General features: G+C 39.9%; 1 protein-coding gene across 2 annotated transcripts in view; it reads right to left on the bottom strand.

Moving 5' to 3' along the window:
• THADA (THADA armadillo repeat containing) overlaps positions 1–21,173 on the bottom strand; it is a 427,561-nt gene that overhangs the window by 165,127 nt on the left and 241,261 nt on the right. For both annotated transcript variants that reach the window (XM_075204151.1, XM_075204150.1), the window contains exon 29: positions 13,435–13,603. In XM_075204151.1, the coding sequence (XP_075060252.1) occupies positions 13,435–13,603 (169 nt within the window). The remainder of the gene's footprint in view (positions 1–13,434; positions 13,604–21,173) is intronic.

Here is a 21,173-nt window from a genome sequence, read left to right as displayed (position 1 = left end):
ATTCTACAGTGTGTGGGTGACAGGTCCCCTTTAAGCATTATCAATATAGTCTTAGAAAGAGAATGGTCTGCACTGACTGGTTGATAAGACAGCTAAACGGACGGTGGCTTTGGCTTGTCCAATCAGCGGCATTGACAACTATTTAATGCAAGCTATATAACTCTGAAACCTCTCCAGGCTTTTATGCCTGGAAAAGTAACCAATACAGACACGGGGCACCTCACCTCGTATATATACTGGCTTAGTGGGGAATATGATTTGCGTATAACATGCTTTACATTTGGAGTTTCCATTAAGTTGAATACAAAATAAAGTAAGGCTTTATCTCCGCATAGGTATATCTCTCCTGCTTTGACAACAATCCTATATAAATCAGCCACACTTAGGGTTTGGTCAAGCAGGTTTGCTTTCTATGTGAGTGTATGACCATTGTGCACTGGCTAGAAATATTATCCTTTATTTATAAAGCACCAACATAGTATGTAGTGCTGTACCCGGAGGGGATCATGATAAACTAACATACAATGACATGAAACAGGAGGTACAGAAGGCCCTGCCCCAATGAGCTTACAATCTAAAAGGTATGGGGAACAACTAATACAAGAATAAGAGTGCAGCGGTTGGGTAAATGAGGAAGACGTGGCTCTCTGTCTCTACTAAACACAAGGTAAGGAGTGGGTTGGGGCAGCACCTATGGGGGAGGGGTCCCTTACATTTAAATGGGTGGGGGCACCACCAAGGGCGCCCAGGCAACAATTGGTGACTGACATTGCTGTCCAGCTACCGGTGGTTCTGCGATCCTAATGTCTGCTCTATAGTCTAGAACTTAACAGGTAAAATGTTCACTAAACATGGGCAGTAGTAAGCTCTCCCCATGACTAAACAAGTACACTGCTTTCGGATCAAGGTCCACTCTTCTTATTGATCCACCCTTGCAGTATCTCATTCTTTCTTCACAGCACTGACTCATCTACCAAAATGTCCAGCTGGAGTTCTATACACAGGGTGGAAAGGACTCCTGACTTCTACTGACTAACTCCTCAATTCATTATTTGTCTACTCCTGAAATAACAGCATACAAAGTAGAATGCTGGTAACCCAGACATTATGACCTCACCAAACCTAATCTATTATCACCCACTAAACACACAAACCGCCTACACTATTTATATATAATAGAGGTAGTACAAATACCCTACACAGATATAAGACATCACATATGACCCCTACATATTAACCCATCACATAGTGTTTCCATATACCCCATATACTATATTATTCAATATGACATAAAAAGACATCACAATAAATACACGTAAATCATGCATTACACGTTAACTACACATCCAGTGCACACATTAAATACATATCATATTAACTCATACACAACAGAACTTACCCTTCACGTTTTCCTAACAGCCTCCTTCACCTGAAGAGCGAGGCAGCCATACCATGCTGGGTACCACCAATTCATAGAACGCTTTCTAGGACCCTCCATATTGCATGTCACATTTACAGACAACAGCTTATTGACAAAACAAGGTTTATTAATTACATACAATTTTACTTGTGACAGATTAAAAATGCTGCAATAAGGCCCTGATCGCTCTTCCTCTATCTAAGCTTCCATAAGACCTACGAGAATGTCTTCAGAACGTTTGAGTAGCAATTTTGTAGGTCAAATTTGTATCTTCATAATTGCATTGCAATAGAAACATAATTACATATCATTTGATGTCAGAAAAAACCCACACGTCCATCTAGTAGATGCTAGTTTGTGTTTTTGCTGGTTGGGGGGGGTTGCGCTTTTCTTTATATTTTCTAAGCCTTATCAGGAGCTGAATGTTTGTCTCATGTATTCTTTTACTATAGGAGAATAATCTATAACATGAATCTATCATTTTTGCGCTAAAATGTTGTTTTGATGTTAACAGCCAGTCATCCTCGCTCCAATTTCAAAGTGTGCATATTGATCTAAAAATACTACCATCCTGAACTATATTAATACTTCTGATATATTTGAATATTTCCATCCTATCACGTCTCTCCTCTAAGATGTACAAGTATTTCCTGATAAGTTTTGCTATGTAGCCTATGCACCTTTCTATAAGCCCTCCTCTGATTGTTCTTATGAATATGAGCCACTGTCTTCTGTGATATCAGCATTCATTTATTTACATTGTTGTACCAAAATTCAAAATGTCGTTTTACCTGTACACAGCACAGCACGATAACATAGTTAGTGGGTGCAATAATGCACTGAAATACCCAGTATTATTCATGAAATTGAGTTTTTGTGTGAACAAACTCAGACTCTTTCATTTTGGATAGTTATTTTTAAAACACCTACTTATGAAAGCTATGTCCAACTCCCTCACCATGGCATCTCCCCTGCATCCATTTATCAACCAATAAGCAGTATATCAGAAAGAATGCATAACGCCCCCACTGCACACATGCAAAGAGTTAGATCAAAGCCAACAAGGAAAACACTCCTACACGCTTGTATAAACCAAAAATAACTGGCAGCAGAAGGTAAAATCAGTCCTCTCATCCACACACACTTAGACCCTTTTATTTAAGACAAATAAATATAACCAGTTCCAGGAAATGGCACATAATACCGTAGAGTTGCTTATTTTTAAAAGACAAGACAAGAGGAGAATAGCCTTTAATTTAAAGATTGCTTAGAACTGTTCTGTAAAAGGAGTGTAGGACTGAGTACACACTACAGAAAATATCTCCTGATGTGATACAGTTAATGATTTTACCAATGACTTAAAGTCCCGTTCAGCATGCAGATTCCTGTGTACACACTCTACACATTTTACATAATTTACCGTCAGATCTGTGCTCTTCATCTGTCATAACCATCAGCTGAAAAGATTGTGACTCTGTATGTAACTCTATGGAGCTCTGCCTACAATGCTGGTAGTGAGGGCATACACACTGCAGGATTTGCCCAACACCGTTAAAATGTTTATAGAGATTTTTAGTCTGTTTATAAAATCAAATCAAATAATACAATGTGCTTTGGAACAATAACACATGATCATGGGAACGTGCACTAATGCGATATCTGACTTAATGGTCCTTTATCTGATTAGCACTATAATCAGGTGAAAAACCTATAGAGTGTATCCAGGTCTTCATGACCATTGCGAGGAGTCTGCAAACATTGCCAATACAGATTCATCATAGGATCATCTCTTGGTTCTATATTCTAATTCTCATCAGCCAATCAGATCAGTCCAATGCCGATGGTGGATGTTCCAATGCATATCTTTTTTTTTCATATTCAACCTTTAGAAACTTTATTTTACGCTACATTTTTTAAAAACTTAATGAGCCTGATTCATTAAGAAAAGTTAAGAAAAAATAAGCAAGGAAGTCAAAACCATGTTGCATTGGAGGGGGAGGTAAATTTAAATGTGGGGACAGATTTATAGTTGGGGTAAGGCATGTCCTAGATCAACTTTAAATTTCAGTGTACAAATAAGATATAAAGTGTGTGTGTGTGCTATATGAAAAAACAGCCAGAATTTTCCTTGTGTGCAAAACAATAAACTCATTTGCACCCCTTACATTGTAACATGGTTTTGTCCAGAAAATTTGAGTAAGAGAACTTACTCAATTATTTGCTTTTGCTTAACTTTCCTTAATGAATCAGGTCCACTGTCCTTATAGCTACATTTACAAAGGGAAACCAATCCCATGATATCTGGAAGGGAATAAAAAAAATACTGTCCAATTCAAAAGATTATTTTTTTTTTAACAAAAACTTTTCTATAAACTACCCGAACGATGGTGATACTCCCCTGGGTGCCATCTCAATTATATAGTATTATTCAGCATCCAGCAATCATTTTTTGCTTAACGCGTCATAAGTCAGTCTATTTGCTGCATGGACCCATTACTACAGTACACTGTCCATCCAACCATATAGTGGAAACATGTGTAGCAAATACACATACAGCAATATACTGCTCCAAGAACTAATTAGTACATACACGGTCATATATTCCTCCCCCACCCTATGCACTATGTCACTGGTACATGGGAGGAAAAGATGAAGTCTGGTGAAAAACACTGATCAGTCCCATGCCTACCACGTCAGCATGCAGAGCCATTCCCATGACCAGTATATAAAATAAACAAAGCAGTCCACACTATCACCAGCTATTTATAACGCACCACTAATTCCGCAGCGCTGTACAGAGAACTCACTCACATCAGTCCCTGCCCCATTGGAGCTTTCAGTCTAAATTCCCTAACATACACACAGACCGAGAGAGACAGACAAGGTTCAATTTTATTAACAGTCAATTAACCTACCAGTATGTTTTTGGAGTGTGGGAGGAAACCGGAGCACCCAAAGGGAACCCACGCAAACACAGGGTGAACATACAAACTCCTCACAGCTAAGGCCATGGTCGGGAATCAAACTCATGAACCCAGCGCTGTGAGGCAGAAGTGCTAACCACTAAGCCACTGTGCTGCCCCTTATAAATTACAGTCCTCATTCTGGTGACTAGTATACAAAGCGCAGCCCTTTCTCATTACCATAATATACAAAGCAGACCCCATGCTAGAGGTCCATATATACAACAGAGCCCCATTCTACTGATCAGTACGCAATGCATGCCATATTTGGGCGGTAAGTGAACAGTAAAGAACTCATTGCTTATAGGTCCATCTGCTGTCACTGAATTTCTTTGCCCAAGTTTAATTGCAAATACACCAGGTGCAGGTATGCCTAGCATTGAGAGCGTGCATTGCTTTACTGGCTTTTCTGCCAATGAACTCCAACTGGTTCATTGATTTCACTGGTATTGTAGCAACTATGGCACCATCAGTCAATGACAGTGCAGGTTACAGTTCTACTACATGCAAACGCTTTATTTTATAGTGTAATTCACCTAGGAAAGAGAGTCACCGCCAGGCCGAAACCTTCCCAAAACGATCGGCATGAAATATCGCAACTTTATCCAAGAACGTCCATACAGCAAGTCAACCGCAGGGACCTGATCTGTTACAGGGCTCTACCTTAGTCTGAGAAATGGATATGACTATGTGGCTTCCTATTTTCATTCACATTTTGTTTTACTTTCTTTTTGTTGCATTCTGTGTGTTCCAAACTGTAGCCATTCTCAGTTCAATAACTAGACAGTTAAACATAAAATCCTCCATCTGTGCCAGGCTAAATCTCCCCTACATATTCTATTTCAGCTATTCTGATCTAAAATAAACACAGGACATTTTATTGCACTTAATAACATAAACATAAGATACTGACAGCTATACTCGGTTAACCGTGTAATGGACTGCCAAAAGAAAGAGAGCCTGGCAGCCAAAATTAAAGAAAATATAGCGGATGCTATATAGAGAACATATATAGAGTATTTATATTTTGGTTTGGGAACCAGATCGTATTGGGATAGTATATCATCCCGTTTGGGGATTTGTGCAGCAGGAAGAACAAGGCTGCTCTGAAAAATGACTTTAGACTTTTTTTCACTTAACTCCGTCTATAACAAGTTATTATTCCTTTGTGTAACCTCCAGAATTCTATGTAAAGAAGATTAGCAGGTTTTGCACTGTGCTCATGTGTTATTCTTTATTTTGGAAATAAAATATAAATCTTTATTTATAAAGTACCAACTTCTGATCTGCCTTTTAAGTTATGTGTGTGCAATTTGTTTAATCAGTATGTCTGGTCTTTGTATTTTTTTGCTTTTCATGTATTTTGCAATGTGTTCCGGATCGTTGCTGTCTATTTATTGTATACTACTGTTAATGTCTTGTACGGCGCTGCGGACCTTTGTGGAGCCTTATAAATAAAAGATAATAATAGCTCATTTCTTATAACAGGGTAACACAGTAAATATGGAGGGGTGTATACAGAAGGGGGGTTAGCGCACACACACACATACACACACGAGAAAGGTCTTATCCGTCTTTGTTTTTTCTTTTTAACTCCCCACTGCCAAGCTTACCTTAATTTATTGCTGCAGCAAGAGGGGTGAGCGCTGGGTATACTGCCACCCCAGTGACGCAGTAAATTAGAAGCCAGCGGCACACACCAGATTTTGCTCTGACAGTGTATTCCCAGTACTGTGTACGACTGAGGGACTAGGACCCTGGAGGGGGGCGAGTGGATCTGCATAGATCCCAATTTACAGTTTTCCCTGCTCAGGAATTTACCAAGACAGCAGCTGCTCGATCACGCGGAGCACACACTATGGGTGAGAAATGCTGTCCTAGCATGTTGTATCCGATATTATACCTGTGCTCCTGGTTTAAGGAACCATAGCAACAGGACATTCCCTGATTTATGTGATTTAAAATAGGGATGTGCACCGGCCACTTTTGGTGTCTCGTGTTTTGGATTCGGATTTGCTTGAGGTTTTGGGTTCGGATTTGTTTTCGCAAAACACCCGACGAAAGGTTTTGGTTCGGATTTAAGGTTTTGGATTCGGATTTATTTTGAAAAAACATAAAAAGTGCTAAAAAACAGTTTTGTGGGTTTTTTTTCACTCCTACGCCATTATTAACCTCAATAACATTCAATAACAATCATTTCCACTAATTTCCAGTCTATTCTGAACACCTCACAATATTGTTTTTAGGCCAAAAGGTTGCACCGAGGTAGCTTGAGCACATAATGCCAAAAAAAGAGGTACAAGATGGAATTGTTCTGGGCCCTCCCTCCCACCCCTCGCGAGATTCGACGCGAGACTTGGACGACAGAGCCTCGTTTTCATTTTTTTGCCCGCCGGAAATATCCGAACAGTGCTCGGATCCCGTTCGGATCCGCACTGTTCGAGTGGGCTCGGATTAGCGGAATCCGAGCCCGCTCATCTCTAATTTAAAAGTGGGGGCAGCTTTATTACTTATAGGTGGAGCAATTAGGGTTTGATTGGAAGGGATCTAGAAAACCAGAGGCCACTTCTAAACTGTCCCAATTTCCAAGTAGGGAATGTGAGAGTAAAATTTCGTTTCAGTAATACACAAAAAGAACAGTGCCCACAGAGGGCAAATGATGGAATACGAGCCAATTACCAAACCGCAATAAATACATTAGTATAATGGTCACTCTCCACACACATTATATATAATCGCCGTCCAGATTGTTGTAAATTCTGCCAGGAAGACTGTTTTGCAACGTCTCACCTACAGACCTTACTGCTGGAAGTGGCTGTGAAGCTTCAGAATACGTTTTTATTTTACAGGCACCAGCACCACATCTGGGGACAATTACCCACCTACATTTCATGGTGTTATTTAACGTCAGTTAAGCCACTGATACCATCCAGCGGAAGTCCATTTGTGATGTCACAACACATTACAGCTTCAAATGAGGTGGTAAGAGACTTAATGAGGACGAATCGCTGGACATAAATATAGCAACTTACAAATTATTAGAGAAACTGATCCCAAAAATAAAGTAGTTATAAGACGAGCAACGTGATGCAAACTGGCACCTACATGAAAGAGAATGCCTGTGGTTAGTCAATGCGGCACTTGTATGAACAAGGTTTAAGAGAGGTCATGTCACCTCTACCACAGACCATCAATTGGAATAAAAATAGCAAATTCCAAACTACAGTCAATGCTCCAATGCATTGTATATACTCCACATAATGTTTACATCCTGCCGGTACTGATTATGATTATATTCTAGACAAATAGATTTCTTCTTTGTAAATAGACCGGTAAACTCATTTTTTCATCTTGTCTACCACATGTAAATTCATATGGTGAGCAAATGTTAATTTATTCGGTGTGGAGGTAATAACCATGCTTGAGAGGGAATATCCACCCCCTATGCCATCTATCACAGTACGGTGCCACTCACTGGAACGCTGGCTCTTCATCTGAGTTCTGTTGTCGGGGTAACCAACAATTACCGGGCTTCTTAGATTACAGCCCCAACATGATCCACTATTAAAAGGGGAGCTCTGTGGAAAAATAAATTATTTGGGTAATGACCTCCCCTCCTCCCAACAAGTAGAACTAATGGGGTCACATGTCCAAGACCATTTACTTTATATTAGTATCCTTTATTTATTTATATAGTCGCCAATATATTCCACGGTGTAAATTGTACTCACAGCCATACCTGCTCCGATGACAATTACAATAATTGGAGGAGCGGAGTGAAACACAGAGAACAAGTGAATTAGCAGATTAGTGTCTACATCCAGTTTTCTTATTTCTAGTTTAAGAAATTACCACCCCCAATAGCCCCGATTCATCATCATCATTGTTAATTTAAAAGGCTCCAGTGCAGACAGTGAACAACCCAAATTCCAGACCACGATAGAGGTATGACCTATTGGAGAGTGGACGTGGCTTTGCTGTAATGTGGACGTGGCCTACTTGGAATAGGGTGAGGTTTGTTTTGTTTTTGTTTTGCTTTTTAAACTGGCATGGAATTGTAAGAAAGTTGTTAGTCATTGGTTTGTCTAAATTAGATAAATGTTGCAGAAACAGAAACAATCAATGTTAATGGTCCTTTAGCTGCTAACCACAGCAAAGTAGGCTGTGCAGACCATGAACCGTGAGAGATGTAGTTCAGCCAGAGCTGGCGTAGAATCATGGAAGATGCCGTTCAGCCACAACTGGCGTAGAATCGCTGGAGATGTCCTTCAGCCACAGCTGGCGTAGAATCGCTGGAGATGTCCTTCAGCCACAGCTGGCGTAGAATCGCGGGAGATGTCCTTCAGCCACAGCTGGCGTAGAATCGTGGGAGATATCGTTCAGCCACAGCTGACATTGAATCGTGGGAGATGTCGTTCAGCCACAGCTGGCATAGAATCGTGGAGGATGTCGTTCAGCCGCAGCTGGCATAGAATTGTGGGGGATGTCGTTCAGCCACAGCTGGCATAGAATTGTGGGGGATGTCGTTCAGCCACAGCTGGCATAGAATCGTGGAGGATGTCGTTCAGCCACAGCTGACATAGAATCGTGGGAGATGTTGTTCAACCACAGCCAACGTAGAATCGCTGGAGATGTCCTTCAGCCACAGCTGGCATAGAATTGTGGGGGATGTTGTTCAGCCACAGCTGGCATAGAATCGTGAGAGATGTCGTTCAGCCACAGCTGGCATAGAATCGTGGAGGATGTCGTTCAGCCACAGCTGGCATAGAATTGTGGGGGATGTCGTTCAGCCACAGCTGGCATAGAATTGTGGGGGATGTCGTTCAGCCACAGCTGACATAGAATCGTGGGAGATGTCGTTCAACCACAGCCGACGTAGAATCGCTGGAGATGTCCTTCAGCCACAGCTGGCATAGAATCGTGGGAGATGTCATTCAGCCACAGCTGACGTAGAATCGTGGGAGATGTAGTTCAACCACAGCTGGAGCACAGAAACAGGAATTCCATGCAGATTATGGCATTTAAACTCACTGATTTTACAGACCAGTTAAAAAGCACAAGTGCCACAGATGTGACTTGCTGTATGCTGTTGCAGACATCTCTGATGAACAGAGTGTTTGTGAAATGATAAGGCCAGAGGTGAACACTATGTGTTGACAGCAATCAGTTACTGATCTAGAACAGAGTTTCTTAACTTTTTTTTTTTAAAAACATGTGTGATGATTAGTTTGTCAAGCATCACCTAAAGTGTGTTTGTTTATATGAAGTATCTCCTAATCCGTGCAAATTTGTTCCAAGTACCTGGTCATCGAAGTATATACATACCAGCCAATCAAAGCATTTAAATGTTTAAAATAACCATTCTGTTTACTTTAATACATGGTTTACAATACACTAATAAATTTAACGCAATGGCAAATTAATATACAACTTATCTGTCGGAATGGTTACCTCTAATGTGGCGAAATTATAATATGTGACGATTGGCTCATTTCATAAATTGGTTTATTATTGCTAGGATAAAAAGACAGGTTACATCATGGTGTTGTTCAATACTCCTATTTTACTTACAAACAAATAGTTTTCAGCAAAAACTATTCTCTGTATAATGTTCCTGTAATGCTTCTAGAAATGCACATTTCATTTACCACAGTAGTCACTTCTGGGAATAGCCTCAAACCAGTAAATGTTTTTCCCACTGAATAATCTGAGCACGACATGGGTAAGCACCATTTGTGGGCTCATTAGTGTAGGGTAGGGGCTTTCTACACAGTATATCTCCCAGAAACAGGGGAAAAAGCTAGAGGGATTTATAAGCTTCTCCTTAGGATCAAAACACAAATAAGCCACTCATATTTATAGGCCTCTGAGTAACGACATTGGCATGAGCCAATACCATTGTGTGTCATGGTCTAAAAACCCAGTGGGTAAAACACTGACTCAAAGGGCAGCCCCATGAATGGCATTCCTCGGATTATCTACTCACTATGTGAAACACTATATGGACAATCACACTGGGAAAGAGAAAAACAATTCTTATGAGAATGGAAACAAGGTTTGTGGTGTAAGTAATATCGCCATGGGAACAACTATTAACATTAATGCGTTAAATAGTCATCTCTTAATGTTGATGCGCTCGCCTAAAGGCTCACTCTGTTTACTGGTGCTGAAAAAACAATCCCTACAAGGGGCAGTGATGTTTTGAGAATAATGTAGCCGTTAACTAAAATTAAACTGCCTTAAAATGCACAAATGGGGACAAATTAACAAAGGGGAAAGGTAGACTTAGAAATAGGGTCACAGAGAAGCCTAAATAGCTGAAGAAAAAGCAGAATAGAGCTCTAACATGCAAAATTATATATTACACCTGGATTTCATTTACTAACTGGCAGAGAACAAGACTTAATGTGGGCAGTGTACTAACAGCTAATCTGTTAGCAGAGCGTATCCGTAATCAAATATTACTGTAGATTAAAAAGCAAAATGTTATTGGTAGTTCATTAAAATATTCTAAGATATCAAAAAACAGCAACATTTTAAAATTACAATTATGTGGTCAAGTGAAAAATAAATAATAGAGGTTAAAAAAAAATACCCGCTGAGTGTTAGTTTTAATATTACAATGCAACCATGAGGGAGAACATAGCTAGATAGCTTATTTTTAATACTTATTCGGTACGAGTGGGCATTCCAGTATCCACCCAAATTACAAAATCCATTACTAAAGATTTACCTCTGAGGAGCGTGTTGATACATGCATGACAAGAAGTGCTAAAGCTAGGTTATACAGCATACAGAGTAAGGACACATACAGACAACTGTGCCTAACATGCAGAACCGGAGAAGTTGTACTGTGCGCTTAGTCTACATTGAAGCCAGAGACATGTGGAGGAGCACCCGTAGGGTATTGTAACAAGTGTGAACGACAGAGGGTTTTCAGCTAGAAAAACAAGCGTTAATAGCACATTGAAGTGAATAGGGGACGTTCCTCACGCTTAATCTAAATCCGACCCCTAGTTGTTGGTGTCAGCTATAGGGGCATGATCCTGTGGATACACAATCACTCACTCTATGCCTATAGCAGTCCCTACTCAAAATATGCCCCCGACGGTTATACTCTAGTGTTTTTTCTGGTCTGGCAGAATTCAGATGCACCAAGTCCACCTACGAAGCCCCATACTGGGATTGACCCCCTATAACAAGGGGGTCACTGGACAGAGAGGGTGGGGCAGTATATTTCAGCAACAGTTTATTTTCCAGGCTGCAGAAGAAACGAGAACCATTTTCCAGGAGTGTTGGCCCAAGTACACAGAATTTACACAGTACAACCCTACATCCGCTGCAAGGGAAACGAGAGCTTAATTTGCATTTAAAGCCAGGCAGCTGTTTACAACAGCAACAACTGCATAAAATCCAAACATGTTCAGGTTTAGCAAATAAAACTAACACAACTGTACGTCTGGCAAAATTCGTAAGGGAATCGAGAGGAGCTGTAGGCGCTGGTTCAATCTTAAGCCTCTGAGCTCTTTCAGAGCAATGGCAGATGCACGCAGGCTGGAGTGAAAGCGGAATAATAAACGGCACTGCTCCATCATATGGAAAAGTTATTTTACAATTTATACTGTTTGGAAGGAAAGCTGATTTCTGGAGCTGTCAGGACATGGAATGGAGAATTATTTCCTGAGTTGGGAAATTGGTCCAGCCCCTTATATTCTGCTGTGCTGTAATAAAACCACAGCAGTCACGCAACTCAGATCTCCTCTAAAGTCTGCAGCATTTGTTTCATACATTAGAAAACACTGGAGAATTGTATACACAATTCCTGAAAAGATCACTAACACTGACAGAAATATGACTGCTGGGCACTTAGGGGGAAGAGAACAATATCCATGTTTCATGCAAGCCGTCTCTTACTGAAATGCTAATATTTTCTGCTTTATCTGTCCTTGCCGTCCTTTGCAGACATCCCCTGTCTAATGCCAAGGGCACTGACAAGCAGGAGACAGGCTCCGTTTCTACTAGAATACCTGCTGAAAGATGCCCCCGGTCATTGCGGCTTTGAGGACAGCAATGAAAAGATTGTTTCAAAAGTTCCTTTGTACTTTTAGCACAGTCAGCTAGATACATTCTTATTTCACGTTTCAAACACAAATACAAAAATTCAAAGACAAAAATACCAAACTGGGTCTCTGTTATCGCGTGATTTCATAACACAAGCTAAAAAGCAATCTTGTATGGTCACCATCATATTTTTCTGTGGGTTCAGGAGGACAGGAGCAAGTGAAAGTATGGAATCTGGGATTATCCTACTACTCATCATCATTTATTTATATAACGCCATCAAGTTACGACATGCTTACCTATTCTCCCGGAATGTTCGCAAGACTCCTGAATTTATAGCCAACCTCCTGCGTCCTAGAGAAGTGGGCGGGACTTGAGGCCTCAAAGACGCAATTGCGGCTTTGCTCCATGTGGGCTCCTCCCTTTCCCATATGACCTCCCGAAGGGGAGTTAGTTAAAGCGGTCAAGTATGAGCTATGGAGTTGCACTTTGAAGCCTCCTAAACTCTCTGTACAACCTTTTATTAGTCCCTGCCGTGACAGACACACCGTAATAAATACTTAACTACTGCTGAACATACTGTACATAAAGAACAATATACAACTACTTATGAATATTTTAAAACACAATAATATCTGCTAAGCTGTAAAGCAGCAAAATGGAAATTTTGGTCATGATGTTATCTGCTCTGGAATTTGACAATACAGCAGCTCTGTATGACGACCAATATCTGTACTCCGCAGGTATCCCTACCATCATCCTAAACTGAATGTACTAGAGGTTCCCTGACAATGACTCTCCGTCCAATCTCTCAGAATCTACCGAATCCTGCCACTTTTACTTATTAACTCTGCTAATAGGCCTTTTCCCTAACAGACTGTACCCATCTCAGTGCATTATGAATGTTGCTGCCAGGCTTATTCAGCAACCACATAACCCCAGCTGCCCACCCCCCAAGATGATGGCACAGACTAATGAATGGTTACTTACTTGTAAAAGCACTCCATGGATGTGGTTCTGCCGCACAAGATGGCAGCTGGAATCTGGAAGGCTCCTTAATAAATCCACTGCGGTCTGAGTAATGTCATGTACCATAAGAAACGGAACTAGTGCACGTGCCGCCATCTCCCGCGAGCGGTAAACTGGCGAGTGTCCACATCTGGAAAGAGATTGGGGGCAAAATGGTCATTGCAGACATAATAATAGCATAATATGTATAAAAAAAAAAATGAACAGTCCCTGAAAGTTCCTACGCCATCTCACAGGTTTTCAGATATAAAAAGAAGGTCATTATTTAGAACGGACACAGATAATACATTCTGGGGCTTACGGAACCTTGCGACAGGTGTCTGCAGGATAAAAACGAGCAAAGATGTTAAATATAAACACCCCACAGAGACACCGCTCTAGGAGGTGCGAGCAAACATGATTTCTGTAGCATAATTGCTGGGATTGTGTGCAGAAACACCTCCCGGCAAACTGCATCTGCCTTTTTGAGGTTACTGAACCTGATTGATATTTTTGATCCCCTAGTAATAGTAAGACACACTAAGTGGAAATAAATGTATTTTCAAGCCATTTTACTTGATCAGATGACCAGCCCCCAATCTAAGCAGTCTGTTAACGGAAAAAACAACTTTTAAGATAATACAACAGCACAATTATTTTTTTTTAAGGCTGGAATTTCACCTTCCCTCTCCTTTTACTTAGCAGTGAGTCATTCAGTACATCAGATGACAGAGCGCAGCCAGTTCATACATACACGGCTCTGACACTATAACACACACATTATATTCAATATAGCTCCATATTGCACAGCACTGTACATTGGATATACATTCACATTTTTCTATACTCATCCTCATAGGTTTTGTTTCTATTCTCTCCATGGTTGATGCACATCAATGTCACATACTACAATAGGTGTATGCTTGTTAAGTCTATGAGCGCCATAATCATCATCAGCTATTTATATAGCTCCACTAGTTCTGCAGCGCTGTACAGAGAACTCATTCACATCAGTCCCTGCCCCATTGGGGCTTACAGTCTAAATTCCCTAACACACACACACACACACACACACACACACACAGACTAGGGTCCACTGGCACTGTTGTATTAAATACATCTACTTGATGGTTTAAACCAAGTCTGGCCAACCTGAGGCTCTCTAGGTGTTGCGCAACTACAAGCCCCAGCATGCTTTGCCAGCATATAGCCAGCCATAATTGGCAGGGCATGCTGGCACTTGTAGTTTCACAACACCTGCAGAGCCACAGGCCTGGTTTAAACACTAAAAAAACAAGTGTGTCTATAATTAAGCCACTGTGTCAGTAAGCAAGCAAATGAACACATTTTCTTGTTGCAAAGTTCTAAATGAGTGGTATTGACCTGATTGGTATTTCTAATAACGCATAAAAAAACGTGTATTTGTTTTTAAGAGTGCAATCAACTCATATGCAAGTTTATGGTAGTGTGTATAGGGAAACAGAAGGGCCCCATTTCAGTTGCAGTCTCAGGCAGAGGAATGAATGGTTTGGCACACCCCTGCCTAAAATTATACAGGTCTGAATGACAGAGTTATGTAATACCATAACACATTGTGTAGGTGTGATATTAAACCGGGAAAAATAAAGGCAACTTATTGTAAAATAGAGTCCGCCGAGAACAATTTCTGAAGTTTATGCAACACGGCCTGGTTTATTTTCTCTGTGTGGTGAGTCACCTATTCTGTCCCGTCCTGCCAACGTTTTGTATTATTTATAAATGATCAGCTGGAAAGCCATGCACATTCCTTTGGTGCTGACTGTTGCTGGTTTCTAATGGTTTAAGCATCCACAGGAAAGAGACAGCATTGTGGCAGATCCGTGACTCATCACCGTAATACTCCAGATTCGCGTAGTAACCCAGACACAGAACAGCTGTGGAAATAAGAGTCCAGGGCTGTGGAAAGCACATACTGTACTAGAACCCTTGGTGACACAGAGCCTGCATCTAAATGTCTGCAGAAACCAAGCCATCTATTGTGCTGAAAGAAAAGTGTCATTAGTGCCAAGATTACCGCCAGGTTTGCATCGGTATCAGAACCCAAATTTACTAAATTGCGCAAATACACCTCGGGAAAACTACCTGTTCGGAAAAACATCTTTCGCTGTTGTAAATGTTTAAACGACTAGTTTTCTAAGAAGGGAACGACCGTCTATAAACTATTCAGACGCAGCAACCCTGTTGTTGTTAATTAAGTGAAAAATAAATAACTTAGAAAGCAGCCTGGCTTCATCCAGATTCCTTCCACAGCCGCTGATTACCGCCGTTCTGCAATATATTAAGTCTGGGGATGTGTATATAAATTTTTTCCCCCTGCAAATGTAAACAACACATATTGTTGCAGATGTTTAGATTTCTATATTAACAAACGGCACGCTGAAGAATGTCCTCTTTTCTATTTTGACCTTCGGGAAACGATTTCCCAAAGGAATCTGGCGCTGGCTCAATGGGAAGTCTGGAAAGTGGGATGCCGGCCAAGATGTTCTACTGGCAGAAACTTTCAGCATGGAGACTTCTCAAAAAGCATATGAAGCGCAGGGGGTTTTATTACATGCTTGTGCATCTGGTTACATAAGGTGCGGCTCGGAGCGAGTAAACACATAATTACTTTTCAGTTCGTTACAGAAAAATCCATCTCTCGGTATCATTTCCCATCAATGCATGGCAAGAAAAAAAAAAAGTTGAAATTTTGTTGGGGGGAACAACAACTTAGAATAGTAACGGGTACTATTAACTACAAAGTAATTTACAACCTGCCCTGGAAATCTAAACTAGGTTTCATCTGCAACAAATCTCCAGTCTCCAGCGGTACAGTGTCCTGTGAAAAAAACAAAACACTTCATAACAGATTTTGGAGGGTTTTGTGAGCAAAATAAAGCTATAAATTATCAAAGTACAGCCATTGCCGCCTGGACTGAAATTTTAGAGCTCAAAATAGAAATTATCATGATAACAGACAAAACTATGTATCAATTGAACTAAGGAATGACACAAACCTTATATCTGCCTTTAATGGGGTTTCAAAATGCAAGTGTCTTAATTAAATATTTTAGGCAATTGTTCAAAACTGAAACATAATTTCCAGGGACACTTACTTAGCGACCCATGCATTATTGTCATCCATTATGTACAGAGCGACAGCTCGGCCATTTTATTGAGGCTCATCAGTGCCTGCCTCAGTGGAGCTCACCATTTTATTTCCCTACACACACCAGGGACAGTAATCAGAAGACAGCACAGAGAGGCAGCAATGCTAACCACTGTGCATTTAAAGAATACTACACGGTCCAAAATGGTCATAATCCAATTATATGGCATTTTATACACAGAGCCTTCGTAGATGTTACAATAAATCCAGAACAAGAGGAAGTGTAGCCTCCCCACAGAGACAGGCCAGCCACAGGGCAAGGTTAGTTTGGCATTTGTAAGAGGGGGCAGCTGACACTATACATGTGGTATATCACTGCTGCCTATATAGTGAGAGTATCTGCTCCTCACTACTAGTAATCAGCAAGCGGCATGGGGGAGACAGGAGTGAGAGATGAGTGTGGGACTGGTATAGGGACACGGGACACATGCTATGTCACAAATAGTCTCTTTCTATTATAGACTATGACTGTGTCTCTCTTTTATCGTAATCACCCTGCGTCTCCTTTCCTCAAAACTGTCCCTTTGAGTAGTTTATACACAGATTCAGCTTCATTCTGTAGTCACTAGAAGTGACAGAAGGTGTGATACTGTGCAGGTCCTCATTCATATAGAGTAAGGACAAAATGTGGAGGGTTTTATTAGAATAAAAGATGGAATTATGATATCAGCAAAACAAAGTTGAAATACCTCTCTCTAGGAACTATATGTAACTTATTTCAAGATATCATAAATAGATGTCAACTAGTTGTGATTGATATAGATATAAATATATATATATATATATATATATATATATATATATATATATATATATACACACACACACACACACACATACGTAGAGAGAGAGAGGGAGAGATATATACATACATACATACATAATTATATATATATATATATATATATATATATATATATATATATATATATATATATAGATATATATATAGATATATATATAGATATCTATGTGTGTGCCCACTTTTTATTTTGTGACACCATTGCAATATGTAGTCCCACATGTCAGATAAAGAACATATGATTACTAGGATTAAGATTTTAGGACAGGAAATCTTGTACCCTCCATTAGGCAGCCAAGACACACCCAACATTCACAAGCGCAGACGTCCATCTTCCCCCCTTCACCAACTAGTATTCACTCATTACTTTGGGTACAAACCAAGTGGAGCTAACTTAAAATACTAAAGGTATATTGGTCACAATAAGAGATGTAGATTGAATATAGAAGTACTACAATATTGGCAGTTACTGAAGTATTGATAGTGAAAGTGATCTGGGCATTGCCCAGTGTGGATGTAAAATTATTTAGAGAGATAAACCTGTAATGTACACTTTGCTGTGTGTCTATCCCTGAGTGCTTGTGCGCAACCATGGACAGAATACACGGACCAGTAGATTCTTTTCTTACAGTACATATGTGTGACTATTCGCACACAGAATCTATATCACATACAGCATATATGTTGTCAAACACTGAGCTACTTTAATAAATCCTGTACATTTACTAATAAAATATTAATACTCTATGATCTAAGTGGCTGTATATAACTATGTGTGGGACCAAAGAGACCGGTGACCCAAATAAACATCTTATCAGGATCTATAACGTCAGTCGGGTCAGATGGTAAATAGTGGGCAGGGTTTAAACACCATGAAAATGCAGTTAAAATCAGATGCACTCCCCTCCCAGGTATATAGGGGTTTACATCTAGCAAGGGCTGGCTTGTGAGCCTTAAACAGACTTGATGGAAAACTGCTAATAAATAACACAAGGCAATATTTTGAAACAAAACCAGAGAAACAATAAGGCATTTTAAATAGTGTCTAAAGGTATATAGGTCAGTGTAGGACCTGCATACAATGAGGTGCCCTTGACGCTGGGATGCAGGCTTAAATGTTTTAATCAAATATGAACTCATATCTCATGTTTTCATTTTTCTAGATACGCACAAATATGCAGGGTTAAGGATAAGCGTTGACAAATGTCTTTTTGTTTCATAAAACACTGCTCCAATGATGTTAACAGGATTGCGGACTACGGTTGGATTATAGAATGTTACGTTTCCCTGTATTGCTTGCTCATAGAAAAAACAATTTGAATTCCCAGCAGCTGCTGCTTGTGTGTTCTGCCCTATACTCTGATGGGCACTAATATGTAACGGACTGTGGGTACTCTCCTACACAGGCTGGAGATAGCAATTCCTGAGAACCCCAAACACCAGGATTAAGCGAGCAACAGTGAATGGTTTGCAAAGCGCTGTGAAGATGCCAGGGCTTGGCAGGACTGTATCACTGCATATACTGCATATACTACAAGATCAGAAATTATTTTAAATGACGATTTTTTTTTATTATTAAAAATAGCAGCAGTGACAACAGAAAAAGCAACAAAAAACCTAAAAACTCAAGTTCCCCTTCCATCGTTTCTTCTTCTTTTCTACCTTCTCCTGCATTTATTATAGAAAATGTGTCTCTCTCCTTATTTGTCTTATTGACTATAAACCAAGAAAACATAAAGGGGTTATAGTGAGGGGATAGAGATTCCAAAAATATGGATTCGGCCAGCAATGCCCCTGAAGTTGCAGGAAAAAAGAAAATGATTTATTTCCACGATTAAACACTTTTAATACAAATTACCACTGTAGCCCCCAGTCTTGTCAAAGGAGTCAGAATTGTGGCTACCACCACTCTCCCAGCAGCCTTCATTATATACCAAGACTCTATGGGGAGTATTCAAATACAATTGTTGGCTGCGATTACACGCGTCTGCGCTTATAAAGCGTCATTATGGTAGCGCAATAGCGCGGATTTCAGTGCGCAGAAATCCACGATGTTTCGGTACCGGGACCCGTGCCGCTGCGTGTAATCACGGCTGCAAATTGTAATTGAATACCCCCCTATGTGCCCGAGTCTTTAAGGAGAACAAGGCAAAAAAAGGAGCAAATTTGATCCTAAAAACCATCTTACAAGGCAAGGGGTGACATTTTTGTTATGTGGCACACAAATAGTTGATAACTTTATTTTTACACTGAAATTTAAAGTTGATCTAGGACATGCGCTACCCCAACTATAAATCTGTCCCCACATTTTAAATTTACCTCCCCCTCCAATGCAACATGGTTTTGCCAAGGTGCAAAAGTTATTCCGTTTTTTTGCTTCCTCTACTTAATGACTCAGGCCCTACATGTGGATGTCACTTATTTAATCTAGGCACAGAAGAGATGTATTTAGATCCAATTGATTAAGTTTCAACACAGTTGAACCTCAAGAAATAAGCGGTCCCTGGAACATTCTGATGTTAAATTATGCTTCAAGTCAAAGTACAATATGATAATGAAAAAGTTTTGTTTATTAGAACGTATTAAATGTCGATTTAAGAGACAACAGTTTGTGAACTTGTCCTAGTGTCCGTATTTGGAAACTGCTCACGTACACTCTAGAACGTTGCCCCCATTCTCTGTAACTCACATGTATAAACACATACACTATGTGTCACTGAACACCAGGGTTGAAATGACCTCTGGCTCTCCACTGTCTCTCTGCTATCTTTTCTCTCTGAGATCACCACAGCTAAAAACATGTCCATCAGGATGAGTGACCATTTACAATGCAAATAGTAGACAATCGATGTGGCTGTATAACCTACATTACACTTCTATTTTCAGACATTTTCTTGTTTGTACAGATAATATTGGCACAGGCAGACATTACAAAATAGTGTTTGACAATGACTAATCAAGGACATTTGCAATATGAAAAAAAATTGCAAGCGTTTATACATTACATGACTTGTTATGATCCTTTCTTCTAGGGCATCTACATCACTCAGACAAGGACAGCTCTTTAATTACTATTTTGAGATTAGTTTAGAAAGCATCATCAAAAGTGATAAGAAAATATTGCAGATAGAGCATTCAAGGTAATTTTACTGTTTTGTTTTTTAAAAATATTCTAAGAATTCTATAATTATGTTATTAAAAATGCAACGATCATGGGATGGAAAAGTGTTACAAAGTTTACCTAAGGTTCCCAGAATTTTGAAATGAGAAACAAAAAAACAGAACACCCAATGCGCAGGCCATAAAATCCATCACTTATTTACTTTTGGGTCTTAAATTAAAACCATTATAGGAACCTTGCTTAGGAATTGGTCTTGTTAATTTGGGTGCATCAGGAGTTTGAATTAGAGGAAAATTTGCATTTTTTTTCATATTGCAAATGTCCTTGATTAGCCATTGTCAAACACTATTTTGTACTGTCTGCCTGTGCCAATACTAAAGAGTACATACACTTTTTTTGGTTTTATGAGCAAAATAGACCCCCAAAGTGTCTTATTTGACGAATATAAGCCTGATCCCATCTCCAATGCTTGGTTAGATAGAGAGTGTATCTAACAAGTAAATCTTATTGAAAGTCTCCATAGTCAGTGGGCTAGTCACAATGAGCCATTCACGCTAGTGAGTTCAAGGACACTGGACCCTGAAGATGGAAACTTGGCAGTACGTTTGGCA

Source organism: Mixophyes fleayi, chromosome 3 (assembly GCF_038048845.1).
Source record: "Mixophyes fleayi isolate aMixFle1 chromosome 3, aMixFle1.hap1, whole genome shotgun sequence".
In the NCBI taxonomy this organism is placed as follows: domain Eukaryota; kingdom Metazoa; phylum Chordata; class Amphibia; order Anura; family Limnodynastidae; genus Mixophyes; species Mixophyes fleayi.
Note: the sequence above shows the minus strand (reverse complement) of the source record. Positions and strands in the feature narration are given on the sequence as shown.